General features: G+C 43.3%; 1 protein-coding gene across 8 annotated transcripts in view; it reads left to right on the top strand.

Moving 5' to 3' along the window:
• TET3 (tet methylcytosine dioxygenase 3) overlaps positions 1 to 20,953 on the top strand; it is a 72,703-nt gene extending 51,750 nt beyond the window's left edge. For all 8 annotated transcript variants that reach the window (XM_044279314.1, XM_044279311.1, XM_044279313.1 and 5 more), the window contains 8 exons: positions 7,376 to 7,466; positions 7,686 to 7,779; positions 11,658 to 11,866; positions 12,097 to 12,247; positions 12,838 to 12,927; positions 13,500 to 13,637; positions 16,029 to 16,356; positions 16,797 to 20,953. In XM_044279314.1, the coding sequence (XP_044135249.1) occupies positions 7,376 to 7,466; positions 7,686 to 7,779; positions 11,658 to 11,866; positions 12,097 to 12,247; positions 12,838 to 12,927; positions 13,500 to 13,637; positions 16,029 to 16,356; positions 16,797 to 18,460 (2,765 nt within the window). In that variant the 3' untranslated portion in view covers positions 18,461 to 20,953. The remainder of the gene's footprint in view (positions 1 to 7,375; positions 7,467 to 7,685; positions 7,780 to 11,657; positions 11,867 to 12,096; positions 12,248 to 12,837; positions 12,928 to 13,499; positions 13,638 to 16,028; positions 16,357 to 16,796) is intronic.
• Positions 20,954 to 21,391: the final 438 nt, after the last annotated feature.

The raw sequence follows: 21,391 nt of genomic DNA, 5'->3' as shown, positions 1-21,391 counted from the left end.
TATTAGTGCCGGAATGTAAAATACCGGAATGCCGGATCTGTCCTTCCGGTCTGCTCATGCGCAGACCGAAAAAAAGGTGGAAAAAAATTGCTGGGTCAGTTTTTCCAGATGACACCGGAAAGACGGATCAGGATCCTGATCAATCTTAAAAATGCCATCAGTTGGCATACGTTTTGACGGATCCGGCAGACAGTTCCGACGCCGGAACTGCTTGCCGGATCGCTTTGTCGCAAGTGTGAAAGTACCCTTGTATTTCACACGTCCGTAAATGTTTTGCGGATCCGCAAGACACGGACACCTGCACTGTGCGATCCTCAATTTGCGGACCGCACATCACAGACACTATAATAGAAAATGCCTTTTCTGGTCCTCGGTTTTTTTCAGGAACGGAATTGCGGATCCTGAAAAACGGATGCCGATCCCGGAAATGCGGATTCCCATCCGTTCCAGCCCTGTTGTAAGTGAATGGACGTGTGAATGAACCCTAACATTAGCCAACATCTGTTCATCTGTTTTTAGTAATATGGAAAAATCTGTTAAAAATAAAGGTTCACCTACAACCAAACTGAGATGTGATGTCATATGAAATAACCCTTTCACGCCCGATGCCGTACATGTACGCCATCGGACCGGTCTTTAAACATGGCGCCCGCTCCCGCGCACAGCGGGTGCCATAGCCACCGTGTTTCTGCCTTTTTAAATAGCAGAGACCCGCGGCACATGTATGCGATTAGCCATAAGGCTGATCGCATACATTTTCCACTTCAGATGCCGTGGTCAAAACTCGATGCTTGCTCATCCCTACTCGTGAGGGATCTCCTGAGGAGTGTGCGATTCCCCTCTCCATGCATTTTCAGTGGGTGCTCTACTTTCTCTCTATATGCCTACACAGCCTTTCATCTCCGTGCCAGAATGTCCATAGCATCTAGGTTGTAAGAAGTAAGGGATATCAAACCATCAAGTAAAAAATCTGTATGGAGCAATGCAAGAAAGATGCATCGTCCAACAGAGCTCAGAGGACAATTAGGGCAGTGGCGATCGGCTTCTACTACCATTCTGCCCACATGTATTTTAACCTTGAACTTGAGCCTATGTTGCTATAAACGTCTGCATGAAGGGTGCGACTGTGTGTAAAACCATCCGTGACCAGATTTCTTCCAAGGAATGCTGCAGTAAAGACATCTGCTCTACGTAAGTCATTCAATAGCTTGGGGGGGGGGGGGGGGGGGGGCAGTATGTAATATATCTGCATTGCTGTGTTCTGCTCTACAGTACAATTTATCACTGGTATTAGTGGTGTCAGGGGAAAACACCAAATACCTACTGGTGGATGGTATGAGAGATTTATTCTTTATACCGCATGTCATGCAGCTAGATTTTTTTTTTATGAAGGTTATTTTTATTTTATTTTTGTCTTGTGTGTTTGTTGTGCGAATTTACATAGGAAGTATTACACCCGGTGTCATCATCCAGATGAAAAATACGGTCTAGAACAACAAGAAGCTCTGGAGACGTAGTCTAATAAATGAATACAGTTATTCACATCTCCTTCACCTGCTCCTGGTGTATATGCCAAATGTGTCCAAAGGGGATTATTGATTATTTTATTTTTCTTTAAAATTACATGCAATTTGTCTGCTTGTTTTTAAGCTGGAGCTGACATTTTACCTAAAAAAAAGAAAAAAAAAAATGACACTTGAACAAAAAGAAACTGCAAGAGTGCAGCAAAATACCACACAATTAGGAGACATTCACATGGCATACTGATAGGGACCTTAGACTGTGAGCCCCATTGGGGACATCTGTAAAGAATAAATCAAGGCAACTGGACGTACTGTAGATTTCTTGGAAACGTTTCACTCGTTCTTCCAACGAGCTTTCTCAATTCTGAGTGACTGTACAAGAATTCTCTGGGAATAAATATGTAACTATTTATTCTTCACAGATATACCATGACCTGGATAAATGAGAACCTTCACAGACCCATTGGGGACAGTCGGATGCTCATGTCCGTAAAGCGCTGCAGAGTGTAGTAGCGCTGTATAAGTGCATAAAATTAAATAATAATGGCCGTATGTATTTTGTGATCCGCAAATAACGGATAACATCTGTGTTGCATCTGTTTTTGTTTAGTTTTTTTCTGCTGAGTCATTGACTTCAATAGGTCCATGGTCTGCATTTGAAGCCAAGAATAGGACACGTTCTCTCTATTGCGGAACGGACATACAGATCCAGAAAGAACATACCTTTTACATGCTACGGTCATACTGATTATAGATGGAGATTACTATGGTGCTGCCACCTGTTCAGGTTTTTGATGGCAAAACCTGCCACAAGAAGGAGAATTTGTCACCAGCCTGAGGGTATCCCAAAGCTAAAGCTTACTGCACAAGATGGCAGCTCAGTATCCTGATCTGCCTAGGTGTGTGATGGCTGGCCTCTGGCACTCCAGCTGTGGTAAAACTACAACTCCCAAGATGCACACTTGCCTGGCTGTGCTCAGAACTCCATAGAAAATAATGGAGCACGCTGGGAGTAGTAATTTCACCACAGCTGGAGTGATGGAGGTTAGCCACCACTGGCCTAGGTGAACACTTTCTGGTGGCAGAAATGCCTCCAAAAACATTCAAATAAATGGTTAGCTATTTAGCCCTTCCGAATTAACTTGCTACGTCTCAATTTGAAATCACCAGTGGATCCAGCAGGAAAGAAGTAGAAGTCATTCCTTAATATTTCCAACCCACTGCATCAAAACTCTACCACTAAAAGCTGTGTGTGACACCGCCCTTAAAGGGGTTATCTAGGAATTTGATATTGATGGCCTATCCTCTGGACAAGTGCTCGGTATCAGATCGGTGAGCGCTGCGGGCTCTTCACAGCTAACCAAGCACAGTGCCGTACGCTGTATAGCGGCTGCGCTTGGTATTGCAGCTTGGTCCGATTCACTTAAGGGTACTTTCACACTTGCGTTAAACTTTTCCAGTATTGAGTTTATCCTAGTGCATTCTGAATTAAGAGCAATCCGTTCAGTATGCATCAGGATGTCTTCAGTTCAGTCACTGTACGGTTTCTGGACAGAGAAAATACCTAAGAAGCATGCTGCGGTATTTTCTCCGTCCAAAATTCCGGAACGCCTGCGTTATTTTACATTGAAATGCATTAATGCCGGATTTGTCACCAAGTGCTTCGGAAAAATGGATCCGGTCTGCGCATGCGCAGACCTTTAAAAATGTGAAAAAGACAAATACCGGATCTGTTTTTCAGGATGACAACCGGAGAGACGGATCCGGTATTGCAATGCATTTGTGAGACTGATCCGCATCAGGATCAGTCTACAAATGGTATCTGTTTGCATACAGATTGCCAGTTCTGGTGACAGAACGGCCTGCCGGAATCCAGCAAGTGTGAAAGTACCCTAAATTGGACTGAGATGGGCTTAGGCTGTATCCTAGGCCAGTGACATGGTCAGATAGCCTAAGGGCTCAAGGAGTGCCACGGCCTCTTCGAACAGCTGATCGGTGGAAACCCTGGAGTCTGAGGATAGGCCATCAATATCAAATTTCCGGTTACCCCCTTTAAGGCCTGTTTCACATCTGTGTTTAAGCAGGTCCGGCAGCCTGTTTTGGCTGGGAAAAGCCTGCCAGCTCAGTCACGGCAGGGCGCAACTGCGCGCTGCCAGAATTCCGTCCGGCCCCATTCACAATAATGGTGACTGGCGGGGTTTCGGCCGCAGGGAGAAAAAAAAAATCACAGATCGTAACTAAAACCAAGTGAATGTGGCCAGAAAATACAGTGGAAAGGTTTGCTGTGGATTTCAGCCAGTGCACTGTGTGAGATCCACAGCGTAAAGTGACATGCTGCAGAATGTAGATTCGCACTGTGGATTTTTTACTTTGTATAACCTCATCCGCTTTGCTGTTACGCAACGGATTTGCCGCAAGAAAAAAAAAAAACGTGATGGCAAATCTGCTGCGTAACTGCCCCTTTTAAACATACCCCAAAGGTCTCATGCACATGACATTTCTGGTCCGTGTCCAATCCTCATTTTTTGCAGATCACACACAGACCTGTTCGTTTCTATGGGTCCGCAAAAGATGTAATCCGTGTGCTGTCTGCAGCCAGGCTGCAATTTATAGAACCTGTCCTGTTCTTAGAAAAAAAATGTGGGGGGTTCAGCCCGCACAACCCTGTATGCAGGTGCACATTGCTATGGCAAAATACACATACAATCGCACACTGCAACCAGCACTCTGCCCTGCCTCTATGCTGGATGTTGAATGAGGCATTAGTGTACATTTTGGCCAAAGCGTAATAAGCCACTCACCACGTCAAGGTCGCCTCTATGAGTGGTCCTAACACTAGTTCCTACCTGTTATGGGCCATGACAGCCACACAAGCTGACTAGCTAGGGCTAGTCATGACCTCCGTGGCCTCCATACAGAGGCCCCAAAAGTCACTTTTTCTGCTGCCCGAGACTGAATGACTTCTACTGTCCCTAAAGGGGTTACCCAACCCCTAAAATGCTGCACTATACACCCGGGCCCCTCACACGCAATATACTTGCCTTGCTCTCCCGTGTCGCTCTTGGTCCCCGCACGGCTGCTGCTGCTTCTCCCCAGTCGCGGATCAAAACTTCTAGATTTTTGGGGAATTAGCCAATGGCAGGCGGTGACAGGGAGCATCGCAGGTGACACTAGGGAGGCTAATCTCCTCCTGCCATTGGCTCACCCTTCCCCACCATCTGTGCGGGGACCAGGAGCGACACAGGTCCCGGGGAGCAAGGTAAGTATATTGTGTGTGAGGAGGGGGAATTTTAGGGGTCGGATAAACCCTTTAAAGAAATCTTAATGCTACATTCACACAACAGGCCATTTTTTAGAACAAATTGAAGTAAATAGGGCTATAGGCTGTTGTTTTTACCAGCCAGTGAATAGCTGCCATGAAAAAATAGGACATGCCCTGTTTTTGGCCCTTTTCCTAGCCAGATGGAACCCATTGAAGTCAATGAGACAGTTTTTAAAGGGACAGTACATCCTTCTAACAGCTGTTAAAATGGGTACACTAGTAAAATGGTTTTCTAGGGGTTAAAATTAAATGAAACTACTCACCGTGTCCACTTGCACACAAGGGGCAGTCGCTCCTCTCTTGAAGGACCTGCGCTCCCCGCCTGATGAGGGAGACCCTAAGATGTCGTCAGACCCTTGTCACATGGCCATAATATTATTACCTCCATGTTATGGCCTGAATCCATGGACCTTCAACTCAACATAGCCCATCATTGGGGTTTATGGTACAGTATACAGGAGGGCCGGATTTTGCAGCAGATTTCTCCGTGGCGTGTAATTATGCCACGTGTGAATCTGCCCTGATTCTTCACTGGACTTGCACACTGAAATACACTTATTACTCCTCTGGCTACACATAAAGCCTCGTAAAGTGTGTGATCATCAGAGATGGGTACACTGCAAAAATACCAAATCTCACGATAAGAGGAGGGCAGGGAATTTACCCCAAAGTCACCCTGCAAATTTAATCTATTTGTTCCCAGTCACATCAGACCATGCCCCACGCTTTTCCAGTAAGCTATACCGCTACCTCTAGAGGACCCGGTGGTTACGTGTCTCGGGGGCACAGCTCTGCCTGTGTGAAAATAGGAGTGTCCACAGGTTAGGGGGCGCAATACTTGGTGCTGGCAACCCATGCTATGCCACTGTGTGGGGGGGCACTCAGGAGGCATTGTCACAGAGTGGGAATACTATTATGGTGTGCCACACAAAGGACATTAAAAAGGCACAAAAAAAGATTTGTGGGACTGGGCGCGTATGAACATGGATTGGGTGAGGTTAGAGAGGGGGCTTAATGTAAAAAGGTAACTTAAAAAAATGACAGTGGGGGAATTGCTCCTCTTTAGAGGGCATCTGTCAGCAGGTTTGTCCCTATGACACTGGCTGACCTGTTACATGTGGGCTTGGCAGCTGAAGGCATCTGTGTTGGTCCCATGGTCATATGTGCCCGCATTGCTGAGAAAAATGATGTTTTCATATATGCAAATGATCCTCTAGGAGCAACGGGGGCGTTGTCATTACACCTAGAGGCTCAGCCCTTTCTGCTACTACCACTCCCCCAACAGTTTGATTGACAGGTCAGGCATTATGAGGTTTACTCTGCCTGGCCCTGTCAATCAAAGTGCAGAGGGCACAGCAGTTGCAGAGAGAGCAGAGGCCCCCGTTGCTCCTAGAGGCTCATTTGCATGTATTAAAACATAATTTTTCTCAGTAATGCGGGCACATATGGACATGGGACCAACACAGATGCCTTCAGCTGCAAAGTTAACATGTAACAGGTCAGACAGTGTCATAGGGACAAGTCTGCTGACAGATGACCTTTAAGTTCTTGAAGTTGTGAGGTATGTATGTGAGATGGCCTAAACGTTGTATACTTTATTTTGCCTATGGGGGTCCATATCAATCTAGTCACACTCTGTAAACAGTCCATGTAAGATATTCCAGGCATTTCTGTAAAACATCTCAGCAATGCTGGCGCTTCATCAGCGCATGGTGAAATATGATCTTGGATGTCCACCTCACTGCTCCAAGGAGATGGGACGCCTTGTTCTCGGGTTATTACAGTGACCGCATGCTCAGTAAACCCATGATCAATAACTCATTAGGAAAGTTCAGCAGATTTCACAGAAAGTAATCAATTCTGCATGTGAACATTCATGACCTTGTGCAACGGACAGGCAGGGACGGCAGCTGGAGACGTACCGGGCGACAGGAATGTGAAAAGTGATCTTAAAGGGGAGGTTTACCTTCTGAGGCTCCATCTTATAAACCAGGAGGAAGAGTCGTCCTAGGATATATCCTGTATAGTTACCTACTGTATGTACCTGTACAATCCACTGGGACTGTATAGTCCTCATGAGGGACTTAAGAACCTGTATATTACAAATCCTCGGACCACCAAAGAGTTCATCTTGCTGGTAGATGCTGTTGAAGAACCATTAACTCACTCCTTCCTTGTAGAAGGGTAACTAGGTTTACACGTTGTCCAGGTTTAAAAAAAATGGGTCTGCTCCCCCTCCCCCCCAGAGACCATGCCTGTCAATGGGACGTGTCCAGTACTTTATTACAGCTCACATTGATTTGAATAGGGCTGAGTTGCAATACCAAGCACAGACTGTGGACAAGTGTGGCACTATTTATGGAGAAAACCCAACACATTTTTGAAATCCTGGACAAGACTTTTAAGATAATTTGCAACACTTCCTTTTCTTGAGTCCACTTTATGACTTGTAAATGCAGTAAGGACAGCAATGTCTACCATCGCTGGTACTCTTACAGGACTTTGTCATCAGTGTACTATTTCTTTGCAGAGCAAATTAATGAGAGGGATGAAGGACCATATTACACTCACCTTGGATCTGGACCAACTGTAGCATCAATTAGAGAATTAATGGAGGAAAGGTGAGTAGGACAGGCAAGGCTGTAATGTATGTTAACCCCATGTGGCTCATAGGTTATCACTACTGGCTTACAGAACGAGGGCAAGATCTCAATGGAGTTCCTATGTTCTCCCAATTTTTCTCACCATACTTTGTGAAGTTCATTGGTTTTAACATATATATATATATATACACACACACAATTTTTTTTTTCTATTTATGCACTTACTATTATTTGCAGGTATGGAGAGAAAGGGAAAGCAATCCGCATAGAAAAAGTCATTTACACAGGAAAAGAAGGGAAGAGTTCCATGGGTTGCCCTATTGCTAAATGGGTAGGTGATTGCAAAAAATATCTTTCATAATGTCAAAAAATGTTATCATCAAAAAATGACCTGTTTTTATGTTAAACTTAATATATATATATTTTTTTTATGATTTTTGTTTTAATTATTCAAGTCACTGTGTAAAAAAATACCTAATAGCGTGCAGTCTTTGCAGTGGCCACTAGGCCTACCGGTATATCAAGACTTCCTGTTCTGTACAGGTAAGGCTACTTTCACGCTCGCGTTTGGTGCGGATCCGTCTTGTATAATGCAAACGCTTGTATCCATTCATAACGGATCCGTTTGCATTATTCATTAAAAAAAAAGTCTAAGCCAAAACGGATCCGTCCTGACTTACATTGAAAGTCAATGGAGACAGATCAGTTTCCAATTGCACCATATTGTGTCAGTAAAAACGGATCCATCCCCATTGACTTACATTGTAAGTCAGGACGGATCCGCTTGGCTCTGCATCGTAAGGCGGACACCAAAATGCTGCAGGCTGCGTTTTAGTGTTCACCTCAAAAGCGCAACGGAGACCAAACGCAGCCAAATGGATGCATTCTGAACGGATTCTTATCCATTCAGAATGCATTGGGGATGAACGGAACCATTTTTGGCCGCTTTTGAGAGCCCTGAAACGGATCTCACAAGCAGACCCAGAAATGCCAGTGTGAAAGTAGCCTAACTTTTCAGTAGAAATAACACCTCTGGTACAGATAACAGAAGATCCACCATTCACAATAGCTGATATCATAGCTTATCTTCTCCCTCCTGACCTCTGCACAGGTCACAGAGCATGCCTAGAAAACTCCCCCATAAAAGTCAATGAGCCGCCTCCTTTCTATTGTGTTTATAGCCCATGTGGCTGTATTCGAAGTACAGGGAGTCTTGACATATTTTAAGCCTAGTGGCTAGTGCGAAAACTGGCAGATTGTAAGAGATTATTTTTAAAATATAGAGACAGGGAAATGTAAAAAATAAAAAAATCAACAACAAAAAATAAAAAATAAGTTTTACCCAAAAAACTTAATTTAGACAATGGGTCATTTTCTTTTTAATGAGGGTATATTCTATTTACTATCCATTGGAGTGTTGAATGCTAGCCATGTGCATAGTAACAATCAGTTAAGTTGTTAAAGGGTTTTTCCTATGAATAGGTCATTAGTATCTGATCGGTGAGGGTCTGACACCCGGGATCCCTGTAGACCAGCTGTTTGAGGAGGCAGTCTTTTCACAGCTTTCCCTAGGCCATGTGATGTCACGTTCATCGGTCACGTGGCCTAGGAGCAGCTCAGCCCCATTGAAGTGAAAGGGACTGAGCTGCAATACCCAGCACAACCACTGTACAGTGTACGGCGCTGTACTTGGTGGGCAGAACAAAGGCCGTGGCACTACTGTGAGCGCCGGTGTCTTCTCAAACAGCTGATTGGCAAGAGTCCCGGGTGTGGGACCCCCACCAATCAATACTGATAACCTATCCATCAGTATACAGTTTTAGAAAACCCCTTTGAGACTTTTACTGGAAGTTTTTGGCAATACCTTGATTTTCATTGCTCCTTTGTCGGTTTTGGACTTTCCATGCACTTCTGTTGTAGAGGTGCTGTGAGCTAGTCAGGTATAGTTGTGTGCTAATAGAAGGTATCAGCCAGCAGGATGTTATACTAAGATCAGACAAGGCTCAAACACAAAGTTGATACAAGAAGGGTAGATGGAATATGTTTATATCACAGATTAGCTACCCATTGAAGGATCTACACCCCGCTGTGGGAACTGTAATACATATTGGGAATGGTTACCCCTTTGGTTGACTTGGAAAGTAGTTTGGATCTGATAGAGAGACTCAGAGTTGGCCCGTTATCCCATGTTCAGTTTTGGAAGTATATTGTGTGTCCTCTGGAGAGAATGAACTTGTTGCTACTAGTGTCTCAGTTTATGAACTGCCTAAACTACCTCAGTAAGGAACACCAGATTTGTTAGGCCAAGTTCACACTTCAGTTTATTTGGTCAGTTTTTGTGAACCAAAACCAGGTGCAGATCTTTTCTTTATACCTTATCTCTGAGTAGGCTCTATTTCTGGTTTTGGCTCACCATCACTGATGGAAATAACTGATCAAATAATTGAAGTGTGAACTCAGCATTACCCTTATACTAGCATGATTATTGCCTTGCACCACTGCTATTATCCAGCCCTGCACTTGTACTCCTGCCTTGCACCCTGCCAACCATTCACCATCAAAGGAACCCCAACTAGCACCAAACAAGATACCCCATAACTCAGGGTGTGTCCCCTGGGAAGAAAGAGTGCACCCTCCATACATCGCACAGCCCCGGGGAGCGCCAGAGTGAGGGCAGCTACCGTGAACAACAACTACTCCTATCTGTGCCATCACTACCAGCCAGCCCTTTCCTCACCACATCTCTCCCTGGTGGGTCATCACACATGGCATAGATAGGTATTCTATCACCAAGGGCAAAGGTTCCGTCTGCTGCCTTTGCCCTGCATTTAAATTCCCTTCCCTAGGCAGAGCACCTCATAACCTTTCCCTCTTCTCGGCGGCTCCAAGCGCATACTTACCAACATAGCAGTTGGTAAATTAGGGACATATAGACCCCACCACCAGGGACTTACAGGTATCCATTTCCTTTTTCGAGCATATTGCCGTTAGTGTGTTGATGTCTGTGTACAGGTTTAGAGGCCGTTAGTCAGCAGTTATGGTTGTGCCCAGGGCATATATTTATATGTATGTTTGGATATGTTATCTTCCTCCCTTCTGTAGTGATTGACATTGCACGCCACCTTCATCTTCGTGTTTTTGCTGCTTTCCGATAGAGGATGCTGCTCCTCATTGACAGGAAGCAGACGATCGTCTGTAGGATAGAGGTGAACTGAGGACATGCTTGTTTATTACAGTATTAATAGAACAGGGTTGTGACTGGCCCGTGTCACCATATATTAATGCTATATCGCCCTTCTCAATGCTGCAGGTAATAGTCATTGAATGCATTGTACTTCTGATCATTTACACTTATTTCTTTGTCATGTAATAGAATGGTTGTATTGGAGATATTTGCAAACCCTTTAATATAACTAATGTCTAGAAAAAATGCAGTCAGATGAACTGCCATCTTTATTAAAGGGGTTTTCCATCTTCAGAGGCTTTTTGGATAGACCCTATAACATGGCCGGACCAGGGGAGGAAATCATACTTACCTGCTCCCTGCCGCTGGGTTCCGGCTCGTTCACTCCCCCGCCGACACTGCAGCACCCCACTCCCTGTGTGTCAACATTCAGTTTGATAGCCGCAGCAGCCAATGAGTGGCCGCAGCAGTTGCTTCCCCCTTGCGTCATGTCAGTGGGTGATGTGGCCATCAAACTGGATGTTGATACACAGGGAGCTGAGCATTGCAGTAGTGGTAGTGGGGGGGAGCAATCGAGCTTTAACCCAGCGGCAAGGTAAGTACGTTTCCCTCTGCAGATCCAGCCATGGATTGGGATCTGCCTGAAAGGCCCCTGTAGATGGAAAACTATTTAAAGGGTTAATCTCATCCAAGACATCACAGACTTTACTACTAGCGCCAGCTGATCTGGAGACCCCAGGGAAAACGTACATTTTTGCTGGGATGAGATGCAATTGGCTGCACGTTTACTCAGCAGTGACTACTATAGGGCAAATGTTGTATTACATCCAGTCATCCTAATGAATGGGCTCCTCTATACTCTGTTTAACGGATCATATACCCCCTTTAATAGGGTATATAAAAAGGGGTTCTCACAATATCCATGCAGTGGTTTCTATTCCTAAATTGATTACATGAGTTGGAAATTAGCTGCCACTCCTAAGGAAGTTCGGAAACTAACAAGTCTGGTATTTTTTGCCTCTCAGGTCATCCGCCGGCAGAGTGAGGAAGAGAAGCTGATGTGTTTGGTCCGCCACCGAACTGGCCACCATTGCGAGAATGCTGTCATTATTATATTAATCATGGCTTGGGAGGGAATCACTCGTTCCTTGGGGGATAAGTTGTATGATACTATCACAGAAACCATCACCAAATTTGGAAACCCAACATCAAGAAGATGTGGCCTGAACGATGAGTAAGTTTTCTAAGGACAAGGCCTGACCCTACCAATTGTAAGGAATTTTTCCTGATATTCCCATGTTGCAGTGACTATAACACACAACCAAATCTCAAACTGACGTTCCTATAACATTATACACATGGAGGCAGACGGCCTAACTTTGTAACAGTAAATGATGAAATGTGCAGGACACTAAACCAGTGGAAAGTGAAAGGTTTCATGTATATTACCGTATGTCTTTTCAGTCGGACTTGCGCGTGCCAAGGTAAGGATCCCAACACCTGTGGCGCCTCTTTCTCCTTTGGGTGTTCATGGAGCATGTACTTCAATGGTTGCAAGTTTGCTCGAAGCAAAACGCCAAGGAAATTTCGACTTGTGGGTGATCATCCAAAGGAGGTAGGTAGTTAATATGGTTTCTTTCCCACTCTATGAGATAATATAGGTCATTGGTCTGAATGTTGGCAATACACAAGTGTGTTTTTAAATCTGTCAGCCTAAGTGCTGATGGGTATATTTTGGCTGCATATGGGAGCTGTGTATTCAGCACCAAAAATGTATTGGCTCTAAACCCATTATAAAAAAAAAACTTGAAAATCTTTTCCTTCACCCCTATGACTAGATCTTATCCCACTGTTAACTCTTAATATACAGCAGTAATATGCAGATCTAAACTAGCCCCTATGGACACGAATATGGCAGATAAACCATATTAAAGCAAACTTAGTGTTATCTGAAGAAAGTCCCTGTTCCGAGAAGTTTTCATGATCCTCTTCTGGTAGACTTTTTGTAATAATGAGAATCCATGTGTCATTAGTAAGAATTACTACCACTTGTGCCCCAAATTCCCTCCCAATTATAATGTGAGTTTGCAGAAAAGAAATATGTTTGGACGCTGTATTTGCATGGAGTGTCCGATTTTAGGCAGAAAAACCTGTATTGATAATTCCCTACTGACCTTGTACTAATAGTTTTTGTTGTTTTAATAGGAGGAGCATCTTAATGATAACTTTCAAGATCTGGCTACAAAGGTTGCTCCACTTTACAAGAGGCTTGCTCCAGAGGCTTACCAAAATCAGGTATGTACACTTGGTAGTCACAGATGAAACCACAGTCACCATGACTGAGCCCTAATACTCGAGCCAGCCACAGTGTCCTCATCTTAGTGCCCATTATATAATAGCATCCACAGTGCCCTATGCTTTATGAAGTCATATCTTTAAAAGAAACCCCTTGAAATGCAGACTGCTTTAGCATTTAGGACATATAATTCTAAATATAGATAAGGTGGAAAAAAAAACCTACTCGCCTGCTCCCTGCTGCTCGCTTTCTGGCGCCCCTTGTTTGGTTGTCCAGTCCCTGTCCTCCAAACGTCTGCATCGATGGGGTCACGCGCACCGCTGCAGCCAGTGACTGGCCTCAACCGTGACATGTTCCCAAGTGGCACATCACTGTTGGGTCGTGTGCTGCTTGAGGACAGGCAGTGGTGCACTTAACACTTCTGTCCAGAAATGTATAGAACGGGGGCCTGAAGACCACAGAAGGGAGACAGGTAGCCTGGCATGCCCCTTCAGTAAATTTTATTTAGTGTATAAAAAAAAAAACATCTGGATTCACTTAGAATTCATTATCATGTGCCTTTCTTCCTTAGGTTAACAATGAGGATGTAGCAATAGATTGCAGGCTTGGGATGGAAGAGGGACGTCCGTTCTCCGGTATTACAGCATGCATGGATTTCTGTGCCCACGCACACAAAGACCAGCACAACCTCTACAATGGCTGCACTGTGGTAAGTTCAGTATTTACAGTCAAGATGTCCACCCATCAACATTTTGTATTTTTTTAAATATATTTTCTAAATAGGTCCACACATCTGTGCCGATTTATTTTATTATACATTTTAGGCTACTTTCACACTTGCGCTTGATCGGATCCGTTCTGAACGGATCCGATCATATTAATGCAGACGGAGGCTCCGTTCAGTACGGATCCGTCTGCATTAATAACTTAGAAAAATTTCTAAGTGCGAGAGTAGCCTGAGCGGATCCGTTCAGACTTTCAATGTAAAGTCAATGGGGGACGGATCCGCTTGAAGATTGAGCCATATGGTGTCATCTTCAAGCGGATCTGTTCCCATTGACTTACATTGTAAGTCTGGACGGATCCGCACGCCTCCGCACGGCCAGGCGGACAGCTGAACGCTGCAAGCAGCGTTCAGCTGTCCGCCTGGCCGTGCGGAGGCGAGCGGAGCGGAGGCTGAACGCCGCCAGACTGATGCAGTCTGAGCGGATCCGCATCCATTCAGACTGCATCAGGGCTGGACGGCTGCGTTCTGCTCCGCTCGTGAGCTCCTTCAAACAGAGCTTACGAGCGGACAGCAGAACGCTAGTGTGAAAGTAGCCTTAGGTTAAAGCTGAGTTGTTGTTTTTTTTTTTATTTATCGCTCCAAATCTCCTGGATAGACATTTTCAAATTAAAATTTAAAAAATTATTGCTACCTGCAACATTGGACTGTTTGCAGTCTTATTTTGTCTTTGCAGGAGATTTGTAGCTCTGTATCAGAAAATGCACATCTGCTTCTGTAAAAGGAAATAATGTAAAAATTAATTGGTACTTACTGTAAAAATTTAGATATTTACTTTTAAATTTTTTTTTTCCCAGTTATAATTTTATATTTTATGTAATGCTCCCAGCCTGCCTCCTTCATCTTCTGGTCCCCTCCCATGAGCATGGTCACATGCACCGCTCCAGCCAATGACTGACTTCAGTAGTGATGCAACCACAAGCAGCAGTTCACACTGAAGCCAGTCATTGGCTGGAGTGGTACATGTGACCATGCCCATAGCCAGCCGGATATAAACAGTGCAGGGGCTGGAAGATGGAGACAGCGGTGGACCGGAGTAGCATGGAGTAGGTAAATATGATTCTTCTTTTTCAGGAGCCAGACTGCGGGCATTACACAAAATATAATTATTACCAAAAAACCCTTTAAAGGGAACCTGTCACCTGGAAAAGACAATTTACACTAATCACAGTACCTTAAAGTATCTCACATAGTGTGCCCAAAGATGTATTCATATATTCTTTCTGCGTTGTGCTGTCTCATAAAATTGACTTTTTGAAGTCGTGCTGGAGTCACGGGGGCAGCGGCCTCCTTGACTCAACCGTCGGATAAGCCCGCCCCTATGCCGCTCCTCCGCATATTGATGGACATTTTCCCCTGTAGCCGTGACCGCGCTCTTCTCGCGCGTGCACGTCCTGCCGCAGCGCGATCCCGGCTATGGCTCCCTCCCTCCCTGGCATCTGCATGTTCACTGCGCCTGTGCTGCAGTGCAAGCAGACAGTGATCGTGCTCACGCCGCAGGGGAGAAGCGATGGGCGCGAGCACGCTGTATAGGAACGGCGCAGGCGCAGTGAACAAGAAGATGCGAGGGAAGGAAGGAGCCGTAGCCGGGATCATGCTGTGGCAGGACACGCACTGGGCGGGCTTATCCGACGGTTGAGTCAAGGAGGCCGCTGCCCCCGTGACTCCAGCACGACTTCAAAAAGTCAATTTTATGAGACAGCACAACGCAGAAAGAATATATGAATACATCTTTGGGCACACTATGAGAGATACTTTAAGGTACTGTGATTAGTGTAAATTGTCTTTTCCAGGTGACAGGTTCCCTTTAAGGGGTTGTCAAGTATAAAAAAATGCTTAAATGGGTTGTCCGGGTTCAGAGCTGAACCCGGACATACCCTTATTTTCACCCGGGCAGCCCCCTGAGGCTAGCATCGGAGCATCTCATGTTTTTGTTTTCAATAACACACGTTTCCGCCCGGTAGTGTGTTCGGTGATGTCACAGGCTCTGATGGGCGGGCTTTAGTGCTGCCCTAGCCGTTTTACTGGCTAGGGCAGCACTAAATCCTGCCCATCAGTGCACCACCGGGCTTCCTGGCAGCCCCATGGAGAGCCCCGGTACGTCACCGGATCTAAAAAAAATGCCTTTGCCCTGCACGATTTAGCGCAGGGCAAAGGAGAGCATTGGAGCATGAACTGCTCCAATGCTCCTGTCAGGGGGGCTGCCGGGGTGAAAATGGAGGTATGTCGGACAACCCCTTTAAGTATACCAAAAACACACATTATAGAAAACAGTGTTTTACAGTCCATAAAAAGCACATTCTTTTTTATATTTAGGTCTGCACCCTTACAAAGGAAGACAACAGGATGGTTGGTAAGATTGCTGAAGATGAACAACTCCATGTGCTGCCACTTTACAAGGTCTCCACCACAGATGAGTTTGGGAGTGAAGAAGGCCAACATGAAAAGATCAGGAAAGGGGGAATACAGGTGCTGACGGCTTTCCCCCGCGAAGTCCGCAAGCTTCCCGAACCTGCCAAATCTTGTAGGCAGAGGCAGTTAGATGCTAAGAAGGCAGCAGCTGAGAAGAAGAAGCTTCAAAAGGATAAACTAATCACCCCAGATAAAACCAAGCAGGAACCAGCAGAAACACCAAGAAACCCAGGTATGTAATGACTGAGGGATTGGTGACGAGCCTGTTGTGTCTGTACACATTAGGGGCAACTTCATTGTTGAATGCTTTTATATTTGTCTTCTATGGAAGAATTCCCCCCTATTGTGGAATCCCATGGATCATGCTATATTTGTTTCGGTTGGATCATTGAATCCAACATAAATATAATAATATAACATATATATAATAATAATAATATAAATTCAGAAACTTACAGAGGAACAGTAGAACCCCATCGACTTTGGGTGCTGTATTGTGGCTCCATTCATTTAGTAGTGTGGTATGGAGCTATAATACTGTGTGCTTAAGCCCTTAGGCTACAGGTTATGTTGGTGGACCATGTTGTGTGATTATGGTTATTGATGAGCAGTAAATTAATCAATTTGTCTATTTTTAACATTCTAATGACAATGTGCTTCCTTCATCCACAGGTACACCACAGCAACAGGTAAAGCCTTGTATAAAAGTGGAGCCTACAAATCACTACAATACCTTCAAGTATAATGCAAATGGAGTTGTTGAGAGCTACTCTGTATTGGGCAGCTGCAGACCTTCTGATCCCTACAGCATGAATAGTGTTTACTCCTACCATTCTTTCTATGCACAAGCACCTAACCTGCCTTCTATCAATGGCTATCACTCACAATTTGCTCTTCCTCCCTTTGGATATTATGGTTTACCCAATAATCCAGTGGTCCCTTCTCAATTTTTGAATTATGGTTCCAATGACAAAAGGACTGGTGGGTGGATGAGCAACGCGTTTGAGAAAAAGTCTGAAATGCAACCAGCAGCAGTCAGTGCGAATCATGGTTATGGAAATGAGTCATCTGAGCAAAATTATGGGCGGTCAGGAGATCTGGCACAGCAGTACAATCTTTATGATGCAAACAGTCAAAGATCAGCAAATACCCCCCACCGGACTACACCTGTCCCAATGGATAACACTCCTTATTCGTCGTATTTTAACAAAGCAATTAAGAAGGAACCTATGAATGACTATTTGCACAATGCATTCCATAGACCCCTTAGTGTCCATTCTCATTCTCAGAGTCCTGCTTTGAATCTCTCATTACCGAAAAATGATCAGGCCATTCCCTATAAAGCAAATGGGGCACTGCCTCTTTCTGAGAAGACAAATTCAGAAGGTTCTCAAAACATGTTTATGAATAGTGAGAAAAGCGGCTTAACAAATGGTCTGGGTAAGATAGATTATTATGGTGTCCAATCACATGGCATGGGTTTGAAGAACATACATGGACCAAATAAGCAATGGGGTGCATATGAGATGGATGCTCAGACTGGCCAGCGTGATTCTGACACTCCAGGAAAGATCTGGAGCTCATGCAAGCTCAGTGGAAGTTCTGCCATCACTCAGGAGAACTGGAATAGTGGTCGTGCTATGAAGGAGACCCAGATGTTCCAAGAAAAGCTCTGGAATTCAGTTGCTGGTAATGATAGGTGCAGTGTGACACCTAGTTCCAGTATGCAGGAAAAGCCATGGAATATGTTTGTGTCTTCAGCCACTCCATCAACCCCCTTAAAATCAGAAACCTGGGATCCATATAGTCTAGATGATAATATAGATGATACCCCAGTAAAGAAAGAGGAGGATGATGATGAAGTGTGGTCCGACAGTGAGCACAATTTTCTTGATGAAAATATTGGAGGAGTTGCTGTAGCACCAGCCCATGGCTCCATCCTTATAGAGTGTGCACGAAGAGAGCTCCATGCCACTACACCTCTAAAAAAGCCTGATCGCAGTCATCCAACCCGCATTTCCTTGGTGTTCTATCAACACAAGAACTTAAATCAACCTAACCATGGACTGGCACTTTGGGAAGTCAAAATGAAGCAATTGGCAGAAAGAGCACGGCAGAGGCAGGAGGAAGCTGCTAGACTGGGGATCAAACAAGAAGTTAAAGGCTTTGGCAAAAAGAGAAAGTGGGGTGGTGCTGCTACTACAGAGACCCCACCTGTTGAAAACAAGGACAGTATCCCAACTCGACAAGCAGCTCCTATGTTGACAAACTCTTTCACCACTTCATCTTCCTATGCCTATACCAAGGTTACGGGACCATATAGTCGCTGGATATGAGATTAAAACAGCTACCATTGTGGCCATTGTACCTCAGCTATTTGACAGCACTCTAATATATGGTGCTATTTTGGTGCTTTTTTTTTTTTTCTCCTGTGTACCACAGGGGGATACTGTATCTGTACACATCTCCCAGGACTTGATCCACAAGAGAACTATTACTGTATCTTTTTTTTTTTCAATTAATCTTAAAAAAGGTTTCTATCTGCATTTTTTACACCTACTGTTGTACAACAAATAACAGGAATATCTTGGCATCCTTTTATGACACACACACAAAAAGAAAAAAAAAAAAAGATTTTTAACTGCATTCAAACATATATTTATTGGATTTTATAGAACAATAATGGTGCAAAATTTATAGCCAGATCACATCTGCAAAGGTTTTCTAAGCTACTAAAAATCATAGCTGACTTGCCACCAAAAAGTATGCTCACGACAAGGAACTTTATTTTTGTCCATCTAGCAGTCTCATAGAGGATGGTCATGATGTATCTACGGCAGCGGCTACACCACAGATACAGTAATCCTTTTAAAATCAAATATTAGAGCGTCTGCCTCATTATAATTGGATCTTGAAAATGATTGCCACCTAGACATAGCTTCTTCTGGATCAATAGAACCATCTGTTGATGCAGTAAGACTCTGTTCCCACTAGTATTAATAGGGTTCTGTCTGGCTTTCTGGTATTTTAAATTTTTAAATTTTTTGGATGGATCTGAAAACGGATCTAGCATAGATGACATGGCTCTATTATGAACGGAATGTATGAACAGAGCCGAATACGGATGTGTTTGAGAATATGACCATTGAAAATCGATGTATAAAATCACCATTTTATTTCAAGCAGCATTTTATAACATTTTAAATATATTTATAAAAAAAAAAAAAAAAACATCTAATAATTTTAAACGTGTTCTTCGGGAAATCAAAGTACAGGCTACACCCCCCCTCCTATTGTCATGTATGTAAAACCTTATTTAATTACATGTTAAAAATAATCATTTTAATAAAATTATTTTTTTTTACCACGTGGGAGAGGAAGCCTGTTTCTAACACACCATTATCATTTTAACAATCTTTTTGCTGCTACTTTTTGCACAAGAAGTGATATTGATTGGAATCTTTGAGTCATTTTCAATGCACATCTGTTTGTTCCCCTTTTTTGGAACTTCTTTTTGAAATCTGTAAAATTTTAACCTACAAACAGGTTGTATGTACCCCTGTAGTAATGTAAAAAAATGAATGAATTTGTAAATTGTAGACAAAAGGGCTGCTGTATCTTGCATCCAGTGAGAACTGTGAATATTATACCATTGTTGTCTGTATTCCTTTGATAGCATACATGGTGCTGGTAGGCTCTGGGGCATTCTCTCTTTCATTTATATCATGAACACTGCCATGCAGACCACAATCTCCTGGAATTCCTTCAGTTTTTTGGTTTTGTTTTTTTAAATTCCCAGCAAGTTTTTTTTTTTTTTTATACTGTAAATGTGTTCAATCCTTTTTAATAATTTAATGTTTTATGATTTTTTTGTATTATTTTTGTTTTCTGGTGGTAGGGGGAGGTGCAAGGAGTTTGGTGCTTTATCTCCTTACAAACCGGACAATTATTTCAACATGGAAAATCTATGACGGCAACACCTATTTTTTTCGGCCTGAAGAGTACAGGTGCTATGAAGAATAAAGAAATAAAATAAAAGTATTTTTATGAAAGTAGCAGAATTAAGACTATTTAGATTTTTAGGGGGTAAATGTATTAGTCTCTAGATTGGATGAAGGTTGCAAGGTTGTGTCAAAGACACAACAAAGATACTGCACCTATATATTATTGACTGCCCCAACTACCGGGGCAGTTTGTTCCATACCGAATGTAAATCCAGTTCTAACTCCATTTTAAATATTATTATTATTTTTTATTTGTGGTGCATAACACGTGGGGGAGAAGACCCCATAAAGCTAAATTTTTTCGAATCATCAGTCTGTAAATAGCTTTTTGTTTTTTGCCTGACTTCTAATTTGATTTTAAAGCACTTTTTATCCTGCTGCAAAGACATAGATAATGGGAGAATTGTATATAGAGGTAGAATATTTAAAGCAATGTGGCCGTCCTACCAATAACTATATCTGCTTTTATATATATATATATATATATATATATAAAAAAAATATATATATATAATTTTTTTGTTGTAATTTGTAAGCTACAGAATTGTTACTATTGTACAGTCTAGAGCAGCCATTTGAAAAAAAGAAGATAATGCCACTCCACCCCCCACTATGTACCCGTACAGCTCCATATAAATGGTATGTTTCTCTCAGGCCGGGGACATTGACATTAGATGACATCTCCATCATGAGACTAATGTGTGACGTCTTTCTTAAGGAAGACCAAAAAACAACTATTGGCTCCTTGCAATTTGCATTTCATTTTTACCTTGTATAAACTGACCTTTGACAACTGCAGTATAAAATAAAACATTCATTTTTCAACATTTATTCATGTTTTTGAAGAAAAAATGATAAGTCCACCATAGGCAAAAATGGCAGCTGGGCATTGTTAGTGGCCCAAGTTAGGACAAGAAATTGATAACACGTTGACCTGATTAAATGAACATTTAATGGAATGTTTTTTTTTCCTTTTGGATCAGTTAGGCTACATGCACATGACCGTATGTATTTTGCAGTCTGCAAAAAATATAGATGACGTCCATGTGACATCTGTGTTGCATGTTTTTTTTGCGGATCCATTGTAACAATGCAAAGTCAGATTGCAGTGCTCACCCGGCTGTTCAAAATCCAAGGGAGGCGCGGATAGACGCCAGGAACCAAGCGCCAAATGCAAAAAATCTAACAGAAGAAAAATCCAGCTTCCCAATACATACGTGCCTTAAAAGCCGACATACAATACATACATGTCTACGCATTTTG

The sequence above is a fragment of the Bufo gargarizans genome, chromosome 2, assembly GCF_014858855.1.
Source record: "Bufo gargarizans isolate SCDJY-AF-19 chromosome 2, ASM1485885v1, whole genome shotgun sequence".
Classification (NCBI taxonomy): domain Eukaryota; kingdom Metazoa; phylum Chordata; class Amphibia; order Anura; family Bufonidae; genus Bufo; species Bufo gargarizans.
The sequence above is the reverse complement of the archived record's forward strand: the minus strand, read 5'-3'. Positions and strand labels throughout refer to the sequence as shown.